This window comes from Puma concolor, chromosome C1 (genome assembly GCF_028749965.1).
Source record: "Puma concolor isolate L17-30 chromosome C1, mPumCon1.1.hap2, whole genome shotgun sequence".
NCBI lineage: Eukaryota > Metazoa > Chordata > Mammalia > Carnivora > Felidae > Puma > Puma concolor.
This window is the reverse complement of record NC_141674.1, coordinates 166,786,579-166,812,279: the sequence shown is the minus strand read 5'-3', so window position 1 is coordinate 166,812,279 and position 25,701 is coordinate 166,786,579. Positions and strand designations below refer to the sequence as shown.

The following is a 25,701-nucleotide window of genomic DNA, read 5'->3' as shown; positions in this document are numbered from 1 at the left end:
ATGTTAAATGATGTGACAGTTGACCAAGCCATTGCCTTGAACTTTGAAATGGATAAAGAGCCCTAAAGTGACTCCTGGTGATGCCTGAGTTTGCCTCAGCTAACTACTCCATCAATCATGATGCACTTTTCAAGGCATGAGATTAAAGGTTAGTCTCCCTGTTCTCTCCCTTGTAAACAGAAAGATACCCACATACCTACAAAGGGAACTGACCATCCAAGGAGGTGTGTGATAAGTGCCAAAGAGTGGCACAGGCAATACTCTGATAGTATGAGCTGAACATCTTACTACCAAGCACAGAGATTTTAAAATCGGCCCTTCCCCACCACAACTTCTATGTTTTGAGCTGAACTTGAGCTGAGTTTTAGACCTTGAGGTCAGTTATTTATAACCTTGTCTATTTATAATCTTGCCCCTCACTACAAAGACAACCAAGTTCCTCAAAAGCTTTCCTGATGGCACCTATCATAATATTTGGAACATAGTACATGCTCAATTAATGATAAAACAAATTCACACTTCAGGCTATAAATTGTCTGATTTTTAGACCAGGCATGCATATTGGGATAGGTAGCAGGTGCCTGCTCTGGGCAATCCTTTTTTTGTTTTTTTTTAAGTTTATTTATTTATTGAGAGGGTAGGGGGAGGGGCAGAGAGACAGAGAAAGAGAGAGAGAGAGATAGAGAGAGAGAGAGAGAATGAGAAAATCCCAAGCAGGCTCTGTACTGTCAGTGCAGAGCTGCTCTGGGCAATTCTAAGGCTATTGTTATTGCTCCCTTTGATATTTCTTTGTAGAAATACAACACAAACATCTGGCAGGGTGTGGATGGGGACAGAAGTGGGGGAGGCCTCTTTGTAAAGGAAACTCAAAGGCTTATAGAGATAGAAGTGAGTCCTGATCCAACTACCGACAGATGTTCTGCAATCGCTCTTGGCTGCTGAAGACTCTGGGAGCTGAAGTTCCCAGGTGGGTGCAAACCTGCCTGAATGTGACCAGGAAGGCCATTCATTAGATCCCCCAAACCATTACCAGAAGCCAGTTTCAGGGTTCCGGGCTGGGGCTGCCTTTCTGGGTACACCACCTGGGCCATGAGGCCTGGAAGATTACCTTGATGGCCACATCAATTTGGCAGAAACAAAAAGGCACTGAGATATCAGGCAAGCTGCTATTAGTGTCTGTGTTTGTGATCTTCTGGCACTTGTAGCCCATGCTGGCTGGCTTTCTAGCTTGCCCTGGCACTCAGGCCTGGCATTTCAGAAAGTTCTGGCAGCAGAACCTGCGAAATAGTAACTTTAAAAATTGTGGAGAAAGCTAATGTCGCACTGGCAAAGCTCACCTGGGGCCACCTCCATCTGTCAGCCCCTCTCTTTATGGCTCTCCATTTTACTTTCTCTTTAGTGGTCCAAGCCTCTGTTGTCCGTTCCATGCCCTCACTGGGGAGAGGTCTGTGGATGGTCTCCTACTGTCTCCTGGTTTATGACTCCCTCCTCCTTACAGTTTGACAGCTGGGCAAGACAGCTGAAGTAATTCCCATAAGGGTTGTCAGCTAAGACTGGAGTGGAGAGGAAATGGTTTAGAATGCAGTGCACATACCAAACTCCCTACCACAGATGGGTAGAGGGGCCTGGGCAGAACATGAGATGTTCACAACGGGGCAGCAGGAGTGATCTCAGGTCTCTTCTGTAGTCCAAGGCAGACTGAACAGAGATAGTTGTGCCATATAGGGCCTCTCTTGTTACCCTCTGGGCGTCAGCTGCAGTTCTTTAGTCGCAAGCAACAGAAACAAAGTATGTTAAGTTTTAAAAAAGGGATTTGCTGAAAGGGTACAGGGTAGCTCACAAAGCAGAAGAGGTTGATTAGCTTAGTCTTAGAAAGGACAGAAAAAGGTAAGGTCTTGGGATCAAGGTAACAAGACATAAGCACATATTAATCCCTTCAGAACATTTTTGTACCAGCTGCAAGCTGTTCAACTTTACTGGTGAATCTTATCGGCTTTCCTTGGATCAAGTGACCTAAACAAAGCCAATCAGGTTGGCCTACTTTGATTGACAAGGAGCTCACTTGTGAGAGACACAGTAATGAAGAGACCTACCAAGACCTCACAGAGCACAGGGGAGGGCTTGTCCTCAAAGGGAAATAAGAGCTTTTCCAGGAGAAAGTTGGTCAACTACTGGGTGGCCCAAAGCAACAGGTGTCCATCACTCAAACCCAAAGAATCCCTTTCTTTCACTCCCACATTTGCTCTAACTTGCCACCAAATGGATTTTACTGTGAGAAATATGGTGGAGGAGGTAAGGGAGTCAAGGACAGGAAAGCACCCATTACTGTTGGCAAGTCCAATAAACTTTGACAGGGGAGTCTTGGAACTGTTTCTACTTCCTTGAAAACCTGAATCAAAGTTCATTCATCCAAGCCAGAAACTTGGGGGAAACCCAGATGCTTCCATCTTCTTTCCTCTTCCCTCCAAATCAAATTGGGTACCAAGTTCTTTCACTTTATGCCCTGAACATTTCTCATCTCTACACAACTCTTCAGGCCTCCAGCCTCTCATCTGCCCAGGGCCAGAGCCTCCTAATCCATCACCTTGCCTGCAGGATGCTTCCTCTAATACTCTCTCATGCTGCAGCCAGAGAGATCTCTTGGGAACCCAAATCTGATCATGTCTCTCCTTCTCAGGGGCTTCCATTGCATTCAGGAAAGACTTGGCACACACACAGGGTCCCTTGATTAGTCTCCAGCTTACTTCTTCAGCCTTCTTGTAAGTTTCTCCTTTCTTCACAACTTTCACATGAAGTTTCTTGAAGCACTATTAGTGCTGGCTAATTGTTTGCATTGAAGAGGTGGATAAAAGAGTTCTCTTTTCACATTGCCTAGATTTTAAGGGACTGAATTGTGTCCCTCCAAATTCATATGCTGAAGCCCCAATCCCCTGTGTGACTGTATTTGAAGAAAGGGCCTATAAGGAGGTAATAAAGATTAAGTGAGATCATAAGGGTAAGACCCTAAAATAATAGGATTTGTGTCCTTATAAGATGAGGGGGGCCAGAACTCTCTCTGTCATGCGAGAACACAGTAAGAAGGAGGCAGTCTGCAAGCCAGGAAGAAAGCTCTCATCACAAATTGACCCTGCCAGACTTTGATCTGGGACTTCTAGCCTCCAGAATTGTGAGAAAGAAATTTCTGTTATTTTAGCCACCCAGTCTGTGAGATTTTGTCATGGCAGCCAAAGCTAAGGGGCAAATTGTGAAAGAATCCATGTAAACCTTGACATCTCTTTGAAGTCTTGTTTTTTTTTTTAGAATAAGTTTTGGTATTCTTGCATTCTGTCTCATAATAGTCATATTTATTTTGATATATATATATATATATATATATATACACACACATATACACATTATATATTATATATATATAATATACATATATATATAGTTTTAAGACATATGCAGTGAATCAGGCCATAGTGATCTGCTGACTTCTAGTATCCCCAGCCCACCACACCCCATTCCACCAGCAGTTTCAAAGCCCACATCAGCTGTTCTCCTCAAAGCTTTTGCACACTTTGTTTTCTGCTAGAACATGCTCTCCCCACTCTCTTTTGCCCAACTGGTGAACTCTTTAAAGCAAAATTTAGTTGTTGCTTCTGCTTTTAAAATATTCCTGGCATCACACCTCAACGTGGACATCTTCCTTTGTGTGCTCACTATGCCTTCTGCAGATGTACAGCCCTTTATTACTCGCACGCATGTTTATGTTTGACCCTACATAATTGTAAGGTCCTTGATGGCAGGGAGGAGGTCTGATTTATTGGCATGTCCCCAGGGCCTAGAAGATGGAGAAGCACAAAGTACATGCTTGGTAAATGTGGAAGAATGAATGAGTGAATGAATGAATGAATGAATGAACTCACAAATGAGTTTATAAAGCAGCAGTTATTTCTGTGGGATATTCTTAGGGATAGTGAAAAAATGTGAAATGTCTCACAAAGATGAAACGTGAAGTCTCTGTGGCTAAAGGTGACAGCAGCAACTGAGCTGCTTCACAGAAGTGGGGGGATGGCTCAGAGGGTCTCCTGAGATTTCTGCAACTTGCATCGGTGAGCCTGCTCCCTAAACCCTTGTTGCCTCTCCCACTAAACCCCCTTTCTGAGCTCTCTCTAACGTAGAAGAGCCCCTTAGTTTCTCATGCTTGAATTATCATTTATTTAATTAGGACAGTGGCCTAAAAGCAAGCCCCTCTTTAATCACTCTGCATAGCAATGCCAGGGGTATTCACTCCACCCACAATGCTACCCCAATCCTCCACATATGTGGAGAACTAGGTCGGAGGAATTTAAGCTTTTCTGGTTTCCAGCCTCAATTTATTTCTCCGTAATAGTCAACAAAGTGAACTGGTTCTAGGTATTCCCAGGAGTGAATTCAAGGGATGAAATTCCCGGCCCTCAGGGACTTTTTATCCTTGTAGCCTTATCTACCCCACCTCCCTTCACCTTCCTTCCTCACCTGCTCCCCATTACCTGAACATACCTCTTCATTCCCATTTCCTTGCCTTTGCATAGGAGTGTATATTTTCCACTACTAGAATGTACTACCTGAAGGCCAAAATGGGTTTCTGTCTCCTACTGGGTCTTGCTCAGTGCTCTGCACAGGGAACTCAAGGAATACTGACCAAAGCAAGGAAGTTAGTTGGCAGGGAACAGCTTTGTGGGGCTCTCCCTGACCTTGCTGGCTTCATTTCCCACTTCCCAAGATCCCCACTTCTTTCTGTGCCTCTGTCTGGGTCCTGCAGGCTGAGGCACTTGTGCTGATCTGTCAGTTTAGGATGATGCCCTGCACCAGGGTGATGGGGGAAGGACCCAAGTCTTGAAGGTGTCAGAAGGCAGCCATTTTCTTTGAAGCTTGATAGAACTGGCTAGGTCTTTCTTTCTTTCTTGATTTCTCCAGAATAGAGAAACATATATATGTATGTATACATATGTATATATACATATGTATACATACATATATATGTATATATGCTACATATATATGTATGTATATATTATACATATATAATATATATACTACATATATATGTATATGTATACATGTATATGTATATATATATGTATATATACATATATATGCACATATACATATATATGTATATGTATATATATAGTTTATCATATACATATGTATGTATATTCAGTGTACATAGTATATACAGTTTCTACACACACACAACATACACATACTCTGAAACATATTCTAACTAGTGGGGATTCTTTTTATTTTTGTGAGTGACAAGGATGTTAGAGCCGAGAGGAAAAATAAAACAGCAAGAGGACCTCCAAAGAGCTGGGTGTCCTCTCAGGAACTGCATTACATATACATGTGTGCACATGTATGCACACACACGCACAGAGGCACACAGGCCAGGGAGCCCACAGTATGCACCGCCACTAGAGTGGAGTCACAACATAGGTCTCATGAACATCATGTCCAGATGGCTTCCCTGGCAGAGCAGAATCAGACAAAACCTGCTCAGAACACACAGACTGTGCAGGTTGTGTCTCTCCTTCACAGCAGAAGTCATGACCAGCACCATTTCTCACTATCTGTAGCCATTCATACCGCAATCTGCCAGAGGGGAAGAAAGGGAAGCAGTTCACTGACATCATTATCACTTGCTCAGCAATGTGGACTCCTCCTCTAAACTGGCTTTCTTGTCTGCCAAACATGGCAGCCAAGATAGCTCCTGCACTGAGACCAAACCAAAGAAGAGAGGAATTTAAGAAAAAAAGTTAAAATCCTCCTAGACAGCAAAGCCCACAGTGCTCTGGGGCCACATCCAATTAACTTAGAGCCTCTGATGTCAACAGCTTCCAAGGCTGGCATGGTGCATTCACAAACACATTCCAGGAGAGTCAACATGATCTGGTGTTGACACAGGCCCATAACTGTCAGAGGCAGTAATTTTCAATTTATGGATGCCATAAAGCTTTGGCAATATGATTGCTACAATGTGTGGTGTGTTTTTGACAATAAGCAGGAGGTGGGGAGTTGGGAGTACTGGCTCCACATTTGGCCAAGGACATGGGCACATGAGGGCAAATGTGTAGTGACTTCTGCTATTGCAAAGGAACTGCAATAGTAGTTCCAACAATGAATTTAACAATGTTATGTGGTTCTCTACTAGCAAACTCTAGACTTCTGCATCAGACCAAAGGTCATTACTTATTCAAGAAACATTAATCACCACCTATCATGTGCCAGGCAAGTAGTGAAGAATCAGCACAATGGAAGCACAAGAAATGGAGGTAAGTTTACCTCCAGGGGACTCAATAAATGTTAGGTCTCCTTGCTTCCAAGAACCCTCATGGAGGAACAATGAAGGAAGGAAAAAAAGGAAGGATAATGAACACAGTTGTCATCAGCCTTTGCTCCTATCACCTCAGGATTGGAGTGTTCACAGATGCAGGTTTGGGACTGATTCATGTGGGCTGCAATAGCAAGAGTAATTCGTTCACTGTCTGAGACCCAAAGACAATAATGGGCCTGATTATTGACCAAAATAAAACATAACCAAAAATATTCGTCATTTATTATCACTTATAGACCAAGGCCAACACTTGGAGGTCCTCAGAGTCTAGGATTTGAAAGCCCAGGCAATGTGGTCCCAAGCTGGTATAGAAGAGTACCTGGGGTTTTTGTGTGTGTGTATGCATGTGCACATGTGTGCATATGCCCACATGCTGGTCTGAATCTCTCCAAATAGACCCCTATTGGGGCGCCTGGGTGGCGCAGTCGGTTAAGCGTCCAACTTCAGCCAGGTCACGATCTCGCGGTCCGTGAGTTCGAGCCCCGCGTCAGGCTCTGGGCTGATGGCTCGGAGCCTGGAGCCTGTTTCCGATTCTGTGTCTCCCTCTCTCTCTGCCCCTCCCCCGTTCATGCTCTGTCTCTCTCTGTCCCAAAAATAAATAAACGTTGAAAAAAAAAATTTAAAAAAATAGACCCCTATGGTTCTACAAAGCAGAGGTAGCCAGGTCATTGAGAGCTATGCAATCAGCAAACACTTTCTAAACACATAAAGGGTGCCAAGCTGAAACAGAGGGGCTAAAGGGCAAACTGCGTGGCTCTCAGAAGTTAGTGTACATGTGCTTAAAAATAGAGAGGAGAGAACTTAGACTGATATTCACACACTCATTTTTAGGCTATTCCAAGCAGGAAAGGCTTTTATCTTTAACAAAAAAAGAAAAAGAATAAAGGTTACCACTACATATCAGAATGGCTAAAATCCAAAATACTGACAACACCAAGGAAATGGAGCAGCAGGAATTCTCATACACTGTTGCTGGGGATGCAAAATGGTACAGCCACTCTGGAAGACGGTTTCTTATAAAACTAACCATACTCTTACTATACATTCCAGTATTTGGAATATATATTCCAGTATTCTTGGTATTTACCCAGAGGAGTTGAAAACAAAAACCTGAACACAGATGTTTTTAAGGCAGCTTTATTAATAATTGCCAAAACTTAGAAGCAACCAAGATGTCCTTCAGTAGGTGAATGGATAAATAAACTGTGGTACATCCAGGCAAGAGAAATATTATTCAGCAGTAAAAAGAAATGAGCTATCAAGCCATAAAAAAGACATGGAAGAAACTTAAATTCATATTACTAAGTGAAAGAAGCCAATCTGAAAAGGCTACATGTTATATGATTCCAACTATACGACATTCTGTAAAAGGTAAAATTATGGGGGCAGTAAAAAGATCAGTGGCTGTCAAGGGCTCAGGGGAAGGGAGGGATGAATATGTGTAACAAGAGATTTTTAGGGCAGTGAAATTATTCTGTACAATATCATAATGGTGGATACATGTCTTCATACATTTGTCAAAAGCCATAGAAGGTACAACACCAAGAGTGAATTCTAATGTAAACTACGAGCTTTGATTGATAACGATATGCCAATGTTGGTTCACTGACTGTAACAAATGTACCATTCTGCTGAGAGATGTTTGTGGTGGGGGAGGCTGGTGGTCGGCAGGGAAGGGAGTAAATGAGAACTCTCTATACTTTCTATTCAATTTTGCTCAATTTTTGTGAACCTAAAACTCTAAAGAATAAAGCCACAAACAAATGAATAAATAAGAGAAAATGGCATTCCAACCTGTGAACACTTGAAGAAAGGAGTGGATCTGATAGGTAAGTTTCTCAGCTAAGGCCCTGATCAGATTTCTTAGGTTCTTTTTGACATGGAAATATTGTACATTTTTAGAAGTTTATTTATTTATTCTGAAAGAGAGAGAGAGCAAGTGAGAATGAACAGAGGGAGGGATAAAGAGAGAGGGAGACAGAGAATCTCAAACAGGCTCTGCGCTGTCAGCACAGAGCCTGATTTGGGCCTCAAACCCACAAACCATGAGGTCATGACCCGAGCTAAAATCACAAGCTGAACGCTTAACTAACTGAGCCACCCAGGTGCCCCAGAAATATTTTACATTTTTATGCTATTATTTATTCTGTATGTGAGTATATAGCCATATTTAGAACTGGGACAGTGGCTCCAATGAACTTGTATCCAGCCCTAGGAGTTGGGCCATTACTTCCAACCCAGGAGCCAGAGGAAGTCTACACAGGGAGCTGGTGCAGACAAGAGCTCCCAGTGTTCCACTGCCATGAAGAATTATGTCTAAGAGTGAGAATGCTTGTGGCACCTGGGTAGCTCAGTCGGTTAAGCACTGGACTCTTGATTTCAGTTCAGGTCATGATCTCACAGTCCTGAGATTGAGCCCTGTGTCGGGCTCTGTGCTGAGTGTGGAGCCTGCTTGGGATTCTCTTTCTCCTTCTCTCTCTCCCTTCATCTCCCCTGCTTACACTCACACTCATGCTCTGTCTCAAAATAAATAAATAAACATTTTTAAAAATCTTTAAAAAAGAGAGTAAGTGATGCTTGACCAAGCACAGGAACAGTAACATGGCTGTGATATATTAAGTGAAAAAAAAGTATTTTGCAAAAGAGCATAAATGGGATGGTCCCAATTCTATTCAATCTTAGACAAAAGACATACCAGCTATTAACAGTAGTTGTCTCAGGATGACAAGCTAATGTGTGATAATTTTATGTTCTGCTTTATGTATCTCTATATTCTAAATTTTCTATAATAGAGATGTATTATTTTTAAATCAAAGACGTAAGAGAGAATGATCTTCCATCAACAGAGTTGCCATCGAAGGTCTGGGTTTATCAAGATGAAAAATGACCAGCTGGTAAACCTCCCTAACATCTGACCCAGAGTGAGCTTCTGAAGAGTGGTTGGGGGACATCTGGGTTAAAATTAAAACTGTGCACATGAGAACATAAAACCATGTGCTGTTTTCAAGTTGTTTTTAAGTCAATCACTTGGGCCTTAGCACTAAGGATCTGCTCAGTTCTCGTCCACTCCCAGGAGAAAAGAATCAAAAGAGCACAAGTATTTGAACATGGCAGGTTTTCCCATCAAGGCTCAACCTCTTCATGCATGGAAAGAAAAGGCTCTTTCCAAACCTGTAAAGGGCAAGCATGGTAGTGTCTGCAGCCCTAAAACAGATATAAATAAGACAACTGGAGTCATGGGCCTGAGGGTTCAAATCTTAATAGGTTGAGAGTAGGGAGGTGGGGAAAGGAGACAGAAATTAAATAAACCTGAACCACAGCCAGAAATCAAACCCAACACCTTCTACTTGATGTGATGGCTCTTCCAGGAGCCTGTTAACACCTCATAACTTAACTGACACCCACAAAAGAGACCCTTCCACAGCGGGAACATATGATAATCCACACACCCAGAAGTGATCGCAGTCTCTGGAGCAGAACAGACAATTCTTCCCAGAAAGGCTCAGCAGTGAAGAAGTAAAAGAATACAGGGACATTTTTTTAATGTCCCTCAACATTCCTGGGTGTGATTTGTCCATTCAAATCCTGGGAATGCACATTTTTGTATTTCAGTGAAGAGCTCCTCTTTGATATGTGAGATAGTGGGTTTCTAAATCCCACCTGGGAGGCTAGATGAGAACTTGAGGATGGGCTGTGAGTTCCTACCAAGAGCTGCTGGGCCACTGAGGTGCTGTCACCTTGGGTACCTTTAACATAATAAGAAACATCCTGAATCAAGGTCACAGCGGAGGTCAGGGGCTCAGCTGAAGGTCAGATCTGCAAAGTCAAGCAGGTGTCATTCCGAACCTGGGCCTTAAAAAAAAATTAGAGTTGAAAAATTCTCAGAAGTATTATGAATTGATAGATACCTCATTAGGGATTAGAGAAGTAGGGTTAGGATTAAGTATGTGTTATAAAACATTAAGTGGCCTTTCTAGATTTTTATGATGTATGAATAACATTGATATTCACATTTCCATTATCCTTCACAACAAAGCTATATGGTAAGTAATATTGTCATTACCATTTTATATGAAGAAACTAAGCCTCAGAGAAAATGCCTTGCCCAAGATGGTAAGCTAGTAAATGGCAGATCTAGATTTGAACCCAGATCTGCTCTCTCAGCACTGTCCACTCTGCCTACCCTACAGCAGCTAGCAGAGGACTACAAAAGAACTTCCAAGCAGGACTTGGAATAGGAGCCTGGACAATCTGAGAGCCCTTCCAGAACAGGGATCATGCCCTGACAGAGGAAGAGCAGTCAGGAAGATTTGAGGCACCCAGAGGGACTCAGGGCCAGTTCAGAGACTGATGGCTTTGGGCAATTCGGTGTCTCATGATGGGCTTCATCAGAAGGGAAAGCAATGAAACTTCTTAGAGCACCTCTAAGAGTAGACATGGTATAGTGACTGCAGCTCTGGGCATCTGTGAACCTCCCTCCCTGACCTCTGCAGACTTTCAGAAACAATTTTTGGGCCACTTCTAAGGTCCAATCTTTCAGCTACTGAAGACTGAAGCAGGTGACATTTAAATTATTTTGTGTTTAAAGATAAGATCATACCTGTTTTTGAACTTATCAATCTAGAGTAGATATTTCTGTAAATCAATAAGTATATAGATCTTTATCACCATGGTTAACAGTTGTATTGTTCTCCACAATGTACAAGAAAGAACACAATACCTTATTTAACTGACACTCCATTGATGGTCATTTATGTTACTTCCATTTTTTGCTACTATAACCATGTTGCCGTGAACATCCTTGCAAAGATAGTTTCTGAACTTAATAAAGAGGATTGGATGGTCAAAAGAGAAAAGGTGACTTTCAGCCTGGGGAGGAAGATTATGTTCCAGGCTTCCTGGCACATATGGAATTTGAGCTGGACTTGGTGGTCAGATAAAACTTATGAGGTGAGGATGGGGAAAAAGGCAATCCAAGTAGACGACTGACCTAGGGCAAAGGCAGAGAGCTGGAAAAGCATGGATTGTGCGTGGGGAAAGAGAACATTGTACAATGAGCTTAGAGCACAGAGGAGATGAAACAGAGGGGCTGGAAATAAGATTCCCAGGTAGGTTTGGACAAGACTGAGGAAGGCTTTGACTGAAAGAGAAAGGGATCTACTATTGTAGATCAACAAGATGGTTTCATGTTGACCCATTCATGTTAGATATCATCTTTCCGGGACTTAGTGCTAAATGGGTAACTCAAAGTCAATTCTCCTGTTAATGGTAATAAAGGAAAAAGAATGCCTTTGATACCAGATTGGAAGATTGGAAAAGAAACTTCACAGAATCAGAAGTTCTGTGAGATATGCATGGAATCACTTAACATGCAGTAAGTGTTCAACTAAAGGTTAATTATTAGTATGCATAACCACAAGAAGAGGTCATTTTGAAATTCTGGGATTATGCAGTTAGAAACTTAGCTTTTTTCATGTTGACTTTGTTCTCCCTGCATTTGTGTTTTTAGTTTCCAATAAAGTTGCAGGGGGAGAAGGCAAGCTTGCTTCAAGGAGAGAAAAGGAGAAACCCCACACATTCAAGAGGCTACTGGAACTAGTTTTCAGATTGCTTTATGTCTTTAGTATTCAAATCCCCACTATCTGATCATCAAATTCATTGCAGTGTAAACGGGTCTATGATTTTTTTCTGTGTTTGGAGTTTATATTAGAAATTAAGATTTACTGCATCTGCAGACCATTTTTAGCCTTTTTATGAAAAAAGTGGAGGCAATAGAGACCCACTTGTCCAATGTGTCATTTTAAACACAGTGGGCAAAGCGGAGGGTGGCAGCTTTATTTATCACCACATGCTCACTGGAGTGCTGGTAAATGGAATTGCTTGCTCTGCCAAGCACACAGGGAATAAGCACAGCAGTGAGGCTGGGTTTTTACAGCAGCTCTGTGATCTTGAATTATGAAAGGATTAGACAAGGTTTGAGAGAAGGGAGGCTCTGTTGTTTTTCTTCCCTCTTTTGTGAAGATTTGAGGGTGAGGAAAAGCCTAGAATAAAGATAATAAAAAAAAGCCCACCAGATGATGCTCATTGGAAAATGGGTTGGGAGATTTCAGATTGATTCCCTCTGGTGATTTGCCAAGTCAGAAATCATGATGCAAATAATGACTTCTCTCTCTGGAGTGAGGAATTCATTAGTGTTAGACCTAAAGTCCTGCTGGGGCCCTGAAGCACTTGCTTTCACAGCCAACCTTACAGGCCACACAGTATTCCATTCCATGAATTTGAGAGTTGAAGCCCGTGTCTGTTTAATGACATTACTGATAAGTGAACTGTATTTTTTGGAGATGCTTATCTTTTCTCTTTGCTGCCAAACTGTGTCAAATCCAACTGACCTGCAAGCCAATAGCATTTGGATGTTTTCTTCATGAAAGATGTTATAGATGCCACTAGTACCATTTCTAGGCCAATCCTTTTCTTCTCTCTGCCTCCTTAACCTTTAGAGCATGCTCCCAGGTTCCTCTCTGATCTTCCCATCATCCTTGGGTGCTACTGCAAGGCATGTGCCTGACAGAAGCCATCTTCCCAGAAACCTTATTCAAAGGCTTCAGTGTAATGGGAGGCTCTCTCCTTGCAGATCCAACCTTAGCTTATCTCTCAATCCTCATCGGCAGCCACCAAACTCCTTGAACAAGTCATGCTCTACCTTATTTCTGGGCCTTTGCAAAGACTGGTCACTTGGGAAGAAATACCCATATGTTAAGGTCAGCAAGGGCTATCATAACCAAATACCATAGACTGGGCAGCTTAAACAGACATTTATATCTCACAGTTCTGGAGGCTGGAAGTTCATGATCAGGGTGCCAGCATGGTCAAGTTCTGATAAGGACTCTTTTCTTGGCTTGCAGACGGCTGCCTTCTCACTATGTCCTTACAAGGTGTAGAGAAATCGCTTTCTCCTCCTCTTATAAGGAAAGTAATCCCACCCGGAGGGTCCTCCCCTCATTACCTCATCCAACTCTACCTCCCAAAGGCTCTGTCTCCAAATACCTTCACGTTGGGTCTTAGGGCTTCAACTTATGAGTGTTGCAGGGACACAAACATTCAGTTCCTAACACCATTCCACTATCAAATAGGCTTTGCTTCAGGACTTCACTTAAATGCTACCTCTGCTGGGAGTATTTCCCAAAATGCCCAAGGCTATATTCTCGTACATCATCCTGTGTTTATCATGGTACTTCTTACACTGTAAGGCAACTGGTATACCTATAGGTCTTCTCCTGCCAGGCTGAACTCCTTGAGGGCAGAAACTGAGTATTATTCACTGATGGATCCCTACTACTCAACATAATAACATGCATACAGTAAGCATTTTAACACCTGTTGCCTGACTGCATTAGTCAGGATCATACTAATTGTTTCAAACAACAATAAAATGTAGGACAAAGAAGTGTATTCCTCGTACATATAACAGTCCAGTGCAGTTGTTTGGCAAGAAGCATTCCATGGGGTGATTCAGGAACTCAGGCTCCTTCCACCTGTGGCTCCACCAACCCCTAACTAAGGCTTTAGAGTGCTATTCTAGTCAGCAGATGGGAAAGAAAGGATGGAAACAACATACCTCTTGCCTAATCACTTCTGCCTGGAAGTGACATGCTTCTCTTCCAATCACATCCCGTTGGTAACAAGTGGCTCCAGCCATATACAAGAGGGGAGAGAGCAAGGGGAGCAGACTGATAAATATGGTCTCTGATGGGCAGTTGCTTCCAAACAATCACTCCTTATTACGGAATGAATGAATAAATGAACAAACAAATGAATGACATCAAAGACACAGTACAATGGAAAGAACACATGAATGTTGGGACCAGGAGGCAATATATTAAATCATCCAACAACCTGATTTTATAGGAGAAGCAAGAGACTCAGAGGAAATGACTGGCCCCAAACTGTTTAGTGGAAGACCTGGGGTTTGAATTCAGGTAATCTTGGTTCTTGCCCTAGTTTATTGAATGGAAAAGCCACCCTCCCCCACCCCCCACCTCTCTGAACTTCAGCTTTGTCATCTGTAAAATAGTATCGTGCTAAATGCTTCCTAAGATCCAGTCCAGAAAAGAGGCCACAACCAAGATCTTGAAGGTTTGTTCTGAGAATGGTATAGTTCAGGTCTCTGGGATCACACTTGACAGCCAAGAAGTAAAAATGTGATCTGTTGATTGGTTGTTTGACTGAATATCCTCTGTTGATCAGAAATAATCCTTCAATGAAATGAACTACATTGTGAAGGTATTTAGAACAGGGTGACAGAACACTATCCTCATACCTTTATTCATCCATAATTAGCCTGGATTTGCACCTGAGGTCAGTTGAGCATGGCCTGAAGGTCTGTGCCACTCCTCAGGCAGACCTTAGACCATCACACAGTGAGAATGAGAGTGAGACTGTTTCTCAGTTATTTGAGATGAGAATTTGACATCTGATGGTATTCTGATTCTTTTTTTTTATTAAATTTTTTTTTCAACGTTTATTTATTTTTGGGACAGAGAGAGACAGAGCATGAACGGGGGAGGGGCAGAGAGAGAGGAAGACACAGAATCGGAAACAGGCTCCAGGCTCTGAGCCATCAGCCCAGAGCCTGACGCGGGGCTCGAACTCACGGACCGCGAGATCGTGACCTGGCTGAAGTCGGACGCTCAACCGACTGCGCCACCCAGGCGCCCCATGGTATTCTGATTCTTAACAGCAATCGTGTTCTTTCTTTGTAAACATTTCTAACCATGCATTTCATGCTATTCAGATGTGCTCTAAATCTCAAATTTTAAAACAACTGGGTAGAAAAGATAAAAGAGGACTGAAAAGCATGCTAACTTCATTAGGAGCCTATTTTAGGAAATAAAAATAATAAACTTGAATGACAGTTTTCAAAATGAAGTTCAAATGGGGATAAATAAACTCAACTAATCATTTCTGAGAAGTTACTGTGAAACTTCAAATGTTTCTTAGCCCCAAGACTTCCTTTTAGCTATAATGACTTCCTAGACTCTCATGTAGCTAAATGACTTAGGCTTAAATTCTCAAAGTGCAAATCAGTAAGAAAGTGTCCTAGAACTCTTACAAGTTTTTATTTTCGTTTAGACTATTACATTGCCTCCGGGGAAAATAAAAGGCATCCCCAAAGTTCTGAAACTTTGTATTCCCATGCATATGACTCAATAAACATGATCACAGCCTCCTTTATACCTGCCAAACTCCAGGTCCTCTCACTGTGAAATCCTGTTCTGACTTATATGCCTTACCTCCTGTCTTATTACCCTCCATATATCCCTTGGGAAGAATATCCCCTTCCTGAGGTTGGCAAAAGGGTAGCATAGAAATTATGCTGCTTTGAGGGTTTCCGGCAAAGCACTTCCGAGGCTCAACTTCACAAGGGAGGCCTCCCCACCTTCCCCCAGCCCCACCACTGCCATTTCACACAATGTACCTTCCACCCCAAATCTGGAGCACTGATCTATAAAGAAGAAAGGGAAAAGAAAGCTGTCTAAAGAGTCTTAATTCTTCTTCATGGAATAAAGCAACATGTTACTGTGGCTTTTGACCTCCAGGGGTTGGATTAGACGATTTTCCACATGGTTTATTGTGAAGGGTTTTATTGCACATTCACCTCACAGATCCCCCCAACAATTTAATTGCCATAAAAAATAGCTAACATATGTGGCAGGTTTTAAAAATGTCCGCCCGCCAAATGGATTTGCTTTCCATGCGGCCACCCAGCGCTGGCAGCTTTTCCTCCACACACCTCACTAAGGTTCTAAGCAACAGGGTTAGAGTCACCCGAGGAGCTGTAATGAATGTGGCTCTCAAAAGAGAGGAGACAGACTCCCTGCTCCTATGACCCTCAGAGACATGTCTTGGTTGTCATTTGTCTTTTTCTATGCTGGTGGGAGTTTTGTTTGCTTGTGTTTCCTCTTTGGGAGGTGACTTTTTAAAGAACATTCTGGGAAGGTGCGTAGGGGGATGGGCTAAATAGGTGATGGGTATTAAGGAGGGCACTTGTTGGGATGAGCACTGGGTATTGTATGTAAGTGATGAATCACTGGGTTCTACTCTGGAAACCAATACTATACTGTATGTTAACTAACTTGAATTTAAATAAATAAATTGAAAAAAAAAGAATATTCTCTGTGGAACATCAAAAGTTTGTATACTCCTTGATTCCATGAACATAGAATAATCTAAAAGGGCCCATGGTCACTGTCTTAGTGGGCTAGTCCATCATATTCTCCCAAGTGTTTTCATTTGTATGCCAGCAACATTACTAACCTATCTGTTAAAAACATAGAGGAAGAAATCTATCATAATCTACTAAAAGTAATGCAATCATTTTCTTAGTAGGAAGTCACATCCCATTAGCTAGTAACAACAATACTAAAAAAAAAAACCATGGATGCGGGGCGGCTGGGTGGCTCAGTCAGTTGAGCATCCAACTCTTGATTTCAGCTCAGGTCATGATCTCAAGGTTCCTGAGATCCATGCTGCCAGCACAAAGCCTGCTTGGGATTGTCTCCCTCTCCCTCTCCCTCTCCCTCTGCCTCTCCACCGCTCATGCGCATGTGTGCATGTGCTTGAGTGTGCTCTCTCTCAAAATAAATAAATAAACTTAAAAAAAAAAAAAAAAAAACCATGGATGCACTTCTCTTTACATAACAGATGCTACTTCTTAGAGTAAGGCTGCCTTCTGGGAATTCCTTCTAGTTAATTAATGTTCCTCTACAGACCCAATAACCAGGTATGATTTCTCCCTTGACCTGTCTTGTCACTTGCCATAGTGTCTCCTAGTTATTACTGGGCAATCCAAAAGGCATCTTCATAGAAGTCCTACAACAAGCCTGTTAACAGCAGTCCCCCATCCTTCTTCAGTCATGGTACCCCCTTCAGCTGCCTATGACCCAGGCTGAAGAGGACACTGCCCATCAGAGGAATGCCATTGTATGTCCCTGGGTGCCAGCAAGATTTCTTAAGCTCCAGGTATGAGAAGAAAGTTGGGGAAGATCAAGCAAGACCTCCTCCTGTCCTATCCCCTCAGACCCTCACCTTATCACCTGTTTCAGGCCCAGTGAAGTCTCTCTTGGGCGACTCCATCAGCTTCTGATCTCAAAATTAATCCAAAGGACCACAGAGGATCTTTCCTTTCTTTATCCTCCTGGCCCAACAGACATTTTTTTTAAATCCCCTCCTCTTTCCCCTTTAGTAACAGCATCAGAGAGAGGAATATTGTTTTAGGAGCTAGTAGCAGAATTCATCTGGTGGAGACTTATTTTTTGTATACCAAAACATCTGGATGAGCCACTTTGGCTGTAGCAGATAGGCTACAGATGGTCCATAGGAGATGAGCTGAATGAGACAAGAAGGTGTATAAAGTGAGAAGAAGTTTTGAGTTTCTAGGAGCAGTGCTGGAAGAAGATGGGGCCTGAGAAAGGGGAGAACTAGGAGAAATGAGAAGAGGTGATGTGAAGAGATGACCCAGGAAGAGAGCAGGGAGTCTGTGACTCAAGAGAAGCCAAAGTGAGTGAGAAACCCCCAGTGCAGAATATGACAGATGGACTTTTTAGAATAGGAATAGCTAATCTTTTCAATATAAAGTTGTTTATTCTGTCATGGACACCAGTCTTATATTAAAAGGAGCTGAATTAAATCCATTCAATGAAACAAGCAGTAGGTTTAAAAATAATGAAGATCATTACTAATTAATGAAGACCATTTTAATTAGCTCAATATATCAAAACATGTCATATATATAGGCACCCAAATAAACTGAAATTCTTTTTTATACACAGCTATATATTGTACCTGGGGTAAGAAATAGGGTTTAACTGCTTCTCTTTAACACAATCGTTCTCACATACATCGCCTTAGCCAATGTTACTCCTACTCAGTACCTAGTGGGAATGGTACGGGGGAGAGGGGAAAGAAAATGAGTGGCTTCCATATTTGTATAGCTATTAGATTTAAAGAGAGGATATGCAATGAAAAGCAATAATTCAAAGTCAGTGGGAGTGAAAAATCTGAGTATGAAACATTGGGGGTGGGTTAGTCAGTTGAAATCCAGAATGCCCAGTTAAATTTGAACTTCAAATAAACAGGTGACTTTTCAATATATATCCCAAATATACTTCTCCTTATACTAGATGTCTTGCAGTTTTATTTGCAAAAGCTGGCAAACCTAGAGTAGGGGGATGCTGAATATGTTAGCAGGAAAAACCATTTTAAATGGCACAGAAGAGTATGATTTGGGTACAGTGAACATCTGGGTTAAATAATATTGTATAGTTTCAAAGGTACTGTATTTAGAATCAGGTTCAAAGCCCTTTCACTATGAAACACATAATCTGAATATATCCTTGCAACATCAACACCAGCTATGAGACCATCAAGGAGGTCCTAACATGACTGTCTTACTGATATGTCTAAAAAACAGCTATTTTATCTTTCAAGGGAATTGCTACTTAGACCCTTAAGCTTAAAGAAAAACCAATTCCTAGAGAGGCAAGTCAATAGCCTCTCCTTTGACTTCCTACCTTTAGGATCAACAGAATGAAATGCAGCCTGGGGACCCTACCTACCGAAGACTGCAATTCTCAACTAGCTTAGTCACCAAATAACCAAGTTGGAGGCCCTCTCCCCACTCTCCTACTACCTAGCCTTATCAGGCAACAATCATCACACTATTAAAATGTACAAATTTTGTTTTAAAAAAGATCTAAGCCATCCACAGAGGCAAAGTGAAACAATAGGAAATATTTTCCAATTAAAAAAAGGTTATTACAAAGGTGCTTAATAAAATACAAGGTAAATGCACTTAAATTCATAGCTTAAAGTGAAATGTGGGGAACCTATTTCATTTTTATTAAAGCTGGATTTATTGCTTTGGTTTATTGGTTTATGTTCCCAGAATTTAATTTAGTCTCTAGATGATTTGCCCAAAGGTAAAGCAGATGGGTCAGCTGGGCGTTAGACTATACTAGCCAAGGGGTTGTGATATAGGTACTACCTCTGGCCCACGCCAGCCACTCCCAAACAAAACGCATTCCAAAAAATCTTTCCAACTCACTCCCAACTTCATCAGGATGAGCTTTTTATAAACATACCTGTGCTTTTTACCTTTGCATTGGAACCCTACCTTTCTCTCTCTCATATTTGCAAACTTAAATCCTACCCGTCCTTGAAGGCTCCTTGATGGCATCACCCCACTTCCCTAGCCTGTCAGCCCTCAGTGGGGGCTGCACTACTCTAAGGGGGCATTTTGAATATCTGTGGGGATGTTTTTCTGGTGTCGTCATGTCCTAGCATTTATATGTATATTAAACTACATACTGTTTTATAGAAATAATTTTCCTTTTATGTCTTCTTCATATTATAGCAGGAACATTATGTTGGTAGTGTTGATTTAAAAATTAGACATATAAGAAAAAAGTAAAGGACCAAGAGTAGCCATGACACTTCACTTCTGAAAATGGAAAGTACAGAAAGGGTATTTACCCAGCCATATTTGGATTTATGATGGAACTGTAGACAATGATGCATCAGTCCAAAACTTGATAAACTAACAATGGAATAGAATAGAGAGCCCCAAAATGGGCCTGTATACATATGGAACTTTGTATACTACAGAGAAGGCATGTCAAATTGAGGTAAATGGAGAGAGTGTTCAATAAATGGAGCTGAGACCAAAAGGTTTCCATTTGGAAAAAAATCTGAGTTTCTACCTCACATAATATACAAAAATCAATTCCAGATGCATTAAAATTTTAAATAAAGAAACAAAACTTTAAAAAATATATATGAATAGGGGCAGTTATGTGTCTGACTTTGGCTCAGGTCATGATCTCACAGTTCATGGGCTTGAGCCCCGCATTAGTCTCTGCACTGACAGTGTGGAACCTGCTTTGGATTCTCTCTCCCTCACTCTCTGCCCCTACTGTACTTGTGCTTTTTCTTTCTCTTTCAAAATAAATAAACTTAAAAAAAAATACACGTGAATATAATGTAGCCATGAAATAAAGAAGCTTTAAAAAGAAGTCATAAAAAGCATTGACTATAAAAGATTAATAAATCTGACTACATTAAACTTAAGTACTATATCTTTTTAAAATTTTTTTTTTTGATGTTTAGTTTTGAGAGAGAGAGACAGAGTGTGAGCAGGGGAGGAGAAGAGAGAGAAAGACACACACACAGAATGCAGAGCAGGCTCCAGGCTCTGAGCTGTTAGCACAGTGCCTGATGGGGGGCTTGAACTCACTGACTGTGAGATTATGATTTAAACTGAAGTCAGACGCTTAACTAACTGAGCCACCCAGTCACCCCTAAGTACTTTATCTTAAAGAAAGTGAAAAGTTACAAACTGGGAGAAGAGGCTTGCAACTCATATAACTGATAAAGGATTACTATCATAGGTATACAAAGAACTCCTAAAAATCATAAGAAAAACACTAATAAGCTAATTTAAAAAATGAGCAAAATGTAAGACTGGGCTTTCCACAAGAGAAACTATAAATGGCCAATAAATATGAATTCTGACAATATGAAGTATTAGAAATAATGTAGATTTCTAGAATCTCTTATATGCTGTTGTGGGAATATAAATAAGACCAACTATTGTAGAAAACAGTTTGGCTTATATACTAACATTAAATATCCAAATACTCTAACAACACAACAATTCCACTTCTAGGCATATATACAGAAGAAGTCTTGGACACCTACACCAAGGAGTATGCATCAAAATGTCACAGCAGCACTTTTCGAAACAGCAAATATCGAGAAACAACCCAAATGCCCATCAATAGGACAGTAAATGAGTAAGCCATGGAATGTTCACACAATGGCATACAACAATGTAGTTGAAACCAGTGAACCACAGTGACACGTGCAACAATATGGATGAATCTTAGAATTATAACATTACAAAAGAGATACATGTGAATCTTTTTCATAAAGCTAAAATAAAAATGTGTTCAAGAAACTCATATAGATTCAATGAAACTGTATAAAAATGGAAGCAAGACAACACCAAACATGGGATTCAGGTTTTGGTTAATCAGGATGAGAGACAGGAGGATGGTTTGGAAAACCTCTCCAGAGTCAGATGTAGATTATGGTAAAGGTCCTACCTTTTATTTTGAGTGGTGGCACCACTGGTGGTTTTTACTTTATTAAAAATAGCTAGGGGCGCCTGGGTGGCGCAGTCGGTTGAGCGTCCGACTTCAGCCAGGTCACGATCTCGCGGTCCGTGAGTTCGAGCCCCGCGTCAGGCTCTGGGCTGATGGCTCGGAGCCTGGAGCCTGTTTCCGATTCTGTGTCTCCCTCTCTCTGCCCCTCCCCCGTTCATGCTCTGTCTCTCTCTGTCCCAAAAATAAATAAACATTGAAAAAAAAAAAATTAAAAAAAAAAAAATAGCTAAATAAGCAGAAGACTAGAAGAGGACCATGCATGGACCAATAATGGAGATTGTGTGGGTGATCAAGGATTATGACTGATCAGTTCATGAACCTAAGGTTTTTTTTTCCTTAAAAGAAGAAAAAACACGGGGTGCTTGGGTGGCTCAGTCGAGTGTCCGACTCTTGATTCCAGCTCGGAACATGATCTCATAGTTCCTGAGATTGAGCCCCGCATTGGGCTCTGTGCTGACAGCATGGAGATTGCTCGGGATTCTCTCTCTCCTTCTCTCTCTACACGCCCCCCCCCTTGACCCTCCCACGCATGTGCTTTCTCTCTCTCTCTCAAAATAAATAAACATTAAAAAAATAAAAAGAAGAAAAAAGGGAAGGAAAGAAGGAAGAGAAATTATGTGCATAGGATGCTATATATCGTATATAAATTTCATTTCAAAACAATAAAGAGGGCCTTGGAAAATATTTGCTATAAAAGGGAGAAGCAAAGTACCTAATACAGTTATAAACTGCTGCCCTAGCCAAATGCTGGTTTGTTTTTACTATAAACTCTGAACCTCTATGTCATGTTTTACCACTCATGAGGCACTGCACATATTGTCTGGGTTGCAAATTTTTAATGTACTTATAGTATCTCCCCTAGACTGTAAGTTTCTTGAAGGTTCTGGATTCTCCACAATGCACAGCGCCTTGGGTAAAGTAAACACTCACTAATTTGATGAATGAACAAATTGTACTATTAAATTTGATGCTTTAATTTCTTAGAGAAGCAGGTTTAGTGAAGAACAACAGATAATAGCTCCTCCACTTTCTGGAGTTTATCAGGCACTCTTAGGAATACAGCATCTGAAATGTCAGGAGAATGTCCACTCCTGGATGCAAACGTTCAACTTAATAGTTTTGACCTATAGTTATTTAAGCTTAAGATACTCTAATAAGAATCCCAAGGAATCTCAATATCTCCATTTATGTAACAAAAACTGTTAAAATGTATTAAGTACCTACTATGAGCCAGATGCTTTGTATTATCTTGAACAAAGAAATTATTTTGGTCCCTGTATTGCCAATAAGGGAACTGCAACTTAGTGAGGTTAAGAATCTTTTCCATGGCTATACTGTTGACCATGGAAGGACAGGTATTTGACTTCAGACGGTTTTATGCTGAACTAGTAGCCTCTTTCAACTGTGTTATGCCACCTGGGGACCTATTTATGTCTTCATTCAGTTTTTTATTTCTTTGTTGCTGTTGTTGTTTTTAAGGGTACTTTACAGATAAAAGGCAAGGTCTGCAGGGTTCCATTTGCTGAGGCTAGAGAAGAATAAAATCATTTCTATAGTCACAGAAAAGGCAAAGAACCACTCTATGCACAGAAGTCCAGAGGTAAGAAAAGCATTTGATGTGCTTATAAAACAAAATAATGTTATTAAATTATTCAGTAGGAGAAGGTGATTAAATCAATTGAAGTTCTACATCATTCCCAACTTCTACTACCACATATAGCAACCATCCCTTCAAAACCATTTGGAGTCTCAGTCCCAAGACATTCCCCTACATTCAGGCAGCAAGAATCACTAAAATGAATGACAACAATTACACACCTGAGACAGAAACTCTGACTGAGGAAGCAAAGCCAGTGGGAATTCTGTTTTGCACAAGGAGATCCCCAGAGTAAAACCCTTAATAAAGAAGGGAGATAAAGTGCCTTGAAATCTTTGTAAGGGCCCTAGGAAGAGATGAGGGGAAGTCATTTAGGAGACTTCTTGCAGATCTGGAAGAGAAATGGTGGTGGCAGAAAGCAGGGCAAGTAATGGAATTTGGAGAGAAATATACAGAGTTAATATATTTCAAAGGCAGACTGTCAGATGTGTACTTATTGGATATGGGGAGTTTGGGAGCAGGTGGCTTGAAGGAGAGGCTGCGTTTCTGAGTTGGGTCTCCTAGTCCACCAGCACAGGACCTAGGAGTACATTCCACAACTTTCTGCAGAGAAAGCCTTAAAAAAGAGTACTGTACTTTTGAGACAATTGGATGGCTGGTTGTCAAAACCATCATGGATGGCTCCTGGTAGAAAAACAGTTTGGGGGCTTTGCAAGTCAGAAAATGTGTTCTGAGGCTGATAACAACTTTAAGAATATCATCCTTTGAGGGGCACGTGGGTGGCTCAGTTGGTTAAGCGTCCAACTTTAGCTCAGGTCATAATCTCGCGGTTCGTGGGTTCGAGCCCCGCGCCGGGCTCTGTGCTGACAGCTCAGAGCCTGGAGCCTGTCTTTGGATTCTGTGTCTCCCTCTCTCTCTCTGTCCCTCCCATGCTTCCTCTCTCTCTCTCTCCTCTCTCAAAAATAAATAAAACATTAAAAAAAAATTGAAAAAAAAAAGAATATCCTCCTCTGACCATTGACTTCACAGACCTTTCCCATTCAGTTTAAATGCTCAAATGAAGTGATGTGGGCACCAGCCCCAGCAGTGCATTCCACATCTCACTCCAGCTGTGGGGAATACATTTTTCAATGGCAGTACCACAACTGTGTCTACTCCACTAATTCCTTTTTATAAACCGTGTTATTTGAGTTCTGCCTAATAAATTAGTTTGGATAATAACACCATAAACCTCAAAATAGAAACTATTCGATGAAAAGCAAGATATATGAAGAAGAAAACATATTAATTACTATATAAAATATTAATAGAGCTGGAGCTACCAGAGAAAAAAGATTAAGTCTCACTGAGGTTAAATTTCTCACCATCTGAGCGTGTATGTTCCCCGGTGTGGATTCAGCATACAATCTTTTCCAAACGTCTTAAAAGATTGAACAGATGCCCCTAAAGGTCAGTGAACTACATTGCAAATTTGGCAGTAATTTATTCTTTTCTTCCCTATTTACAGATAAGAGGTGAGAGGTGGTAGAAAGAGGGTCAGTTCTATCATCATCAATAGACACAGAGGAACAAAAAAATCAAGCTGGACTCTAGAGGAAGCAAGGAATCTGAGCCTCTCAATCTGGCCATCCTGCAGAAAATGGCCTGGAATGGACGGGAAACAGAAATAATAACTTGGCAAATGGTTTTGCAGATGGTTTTCCTTTATTAAGGAAAATGTTTAATCAGAGCTAAGGTTGAAACACTTATAAATAAAGTGTTTACTAAGAGGAAGTGGCTATTTTTACAGGATAAGTAAGAAACAATCATTTCCAATTAGCTTTACAAGAGAATGCCAATAGAGATGGGATCTGATCACCTCTTGTTTTGGCAGGGAGAAACATAAGCATATGAAGAACCAAACATCATGCTTTTAGCTCCTACACATTTTGCCTGAATGGAATTCTTCTATATGGTGAACATGCTGCCCTTTATGTAGCAAAATCCACCCTGAGTCAAAGCCTAAATCCTTTCAATAAGGCACTAAATCATTTCATTGTAACCACCAAATGCTTTCTTATTGCTAGGAATGGTACGATACACTTACTTTTTGATACATGCTCCAATTTTTCAAGATTTTGTTGGAAACAAAACGGTCCTTTATGACATTTTATAATATTCCACCCCATTTATTGCTTTCCAGAATTTCTTTCATTAATTAAAGGGCCTTCTTTCACTGCTGCCCCTCCCCCCAAACTAATCTATTCCCCAACTGCCCATCATAGACTAAATAAAAGTCAGTCTATCACAGCAGCAGTGATGGTCATGCCAATTTCACAGTGTGATTTGTGCACTCATTTCATTTTGAAAATGACCCTGCCCTCCATCTGTCTAAGCCGAATGTCCTCCTTTTTTCAAGCCAGGCCTCGGGAACAGCAGCACATGAAATAAGGGGGAAAACATAGGATGGCATCCCTCTTGCCCCCACTAGCTGCCACACTCACAGATAGATACTGACACAAAGAGGGGACCCCAACTGA

General features: G+C 41.2%; 1 protein-coding gene across 2 annotated transcripts; it reads left to right on the top strand.

The window, feature by feature from the left end:
• The first annotated feature begins 3,777 nt into the window (after positions 1 to 3,777).
• On the top strand, positions 3,778 to 21,280 carry LOC147578561 (uncharacterized). Of its 2 annotated transcripts, none has more exons than XR_015255342.1 (3): positions 3,778 to 3,859; positions 6,182 to 6,302; positions 9,211 to 9,348. XR_015255342.1 is itself a non-coding variant. In XM_086718962.1 (3 exons), the coding sequence occupies exons 1-3, from the start codon at positions 3,785 to 3,787 to the stop codon at positions 21,215 to 21,217; spliced, it is 327 nt and encodes a 108-aa protein (XP_086575088.1). In that variant the 5' UTR covers position 3,784; the 3' UTR covers positions 21,218 to 21,280. The 2 variants fall into 2 exon arrangements, 1 of the variants encoding a protein (XP_086575088.1); XM_086718962.1 differs by lacking the exon at positions 9,211 to 9,348 and adding an exon at positions 21,087 to 21,280 and having other exon boundaries at positions 3,784 to 3,859.
• The last annotated feature ends 4,421 nt before the right edge of the window (positions 21,281 to 25,701 follow it).

Excerpts from the sequence above, each read along its gene's own strand:
- LOC147578561 (XM_086718962.1), top strand. The coding sequence starts at position 3,785 with ATGGCAGGGAGGAGGTCTGATTTATTGGCATGTCCCCAGGGCCTAGAA. Across the intron at positions 3,860-6,181 it reads AAGCACAAAGTACATGCTTG|CAAACTCTAGACTTCTGCAT; the intron begins GTAAATGTGGAA and ends GTTCTCTACTAG. Across the intron at positions 6,303-21,086 it reads TGGAAGCACAAGAAATGGAG|GCATATATACAGAAGAAGTC; the intron begins GTAAGTTTACCT and ends TTCCACTTCTAG.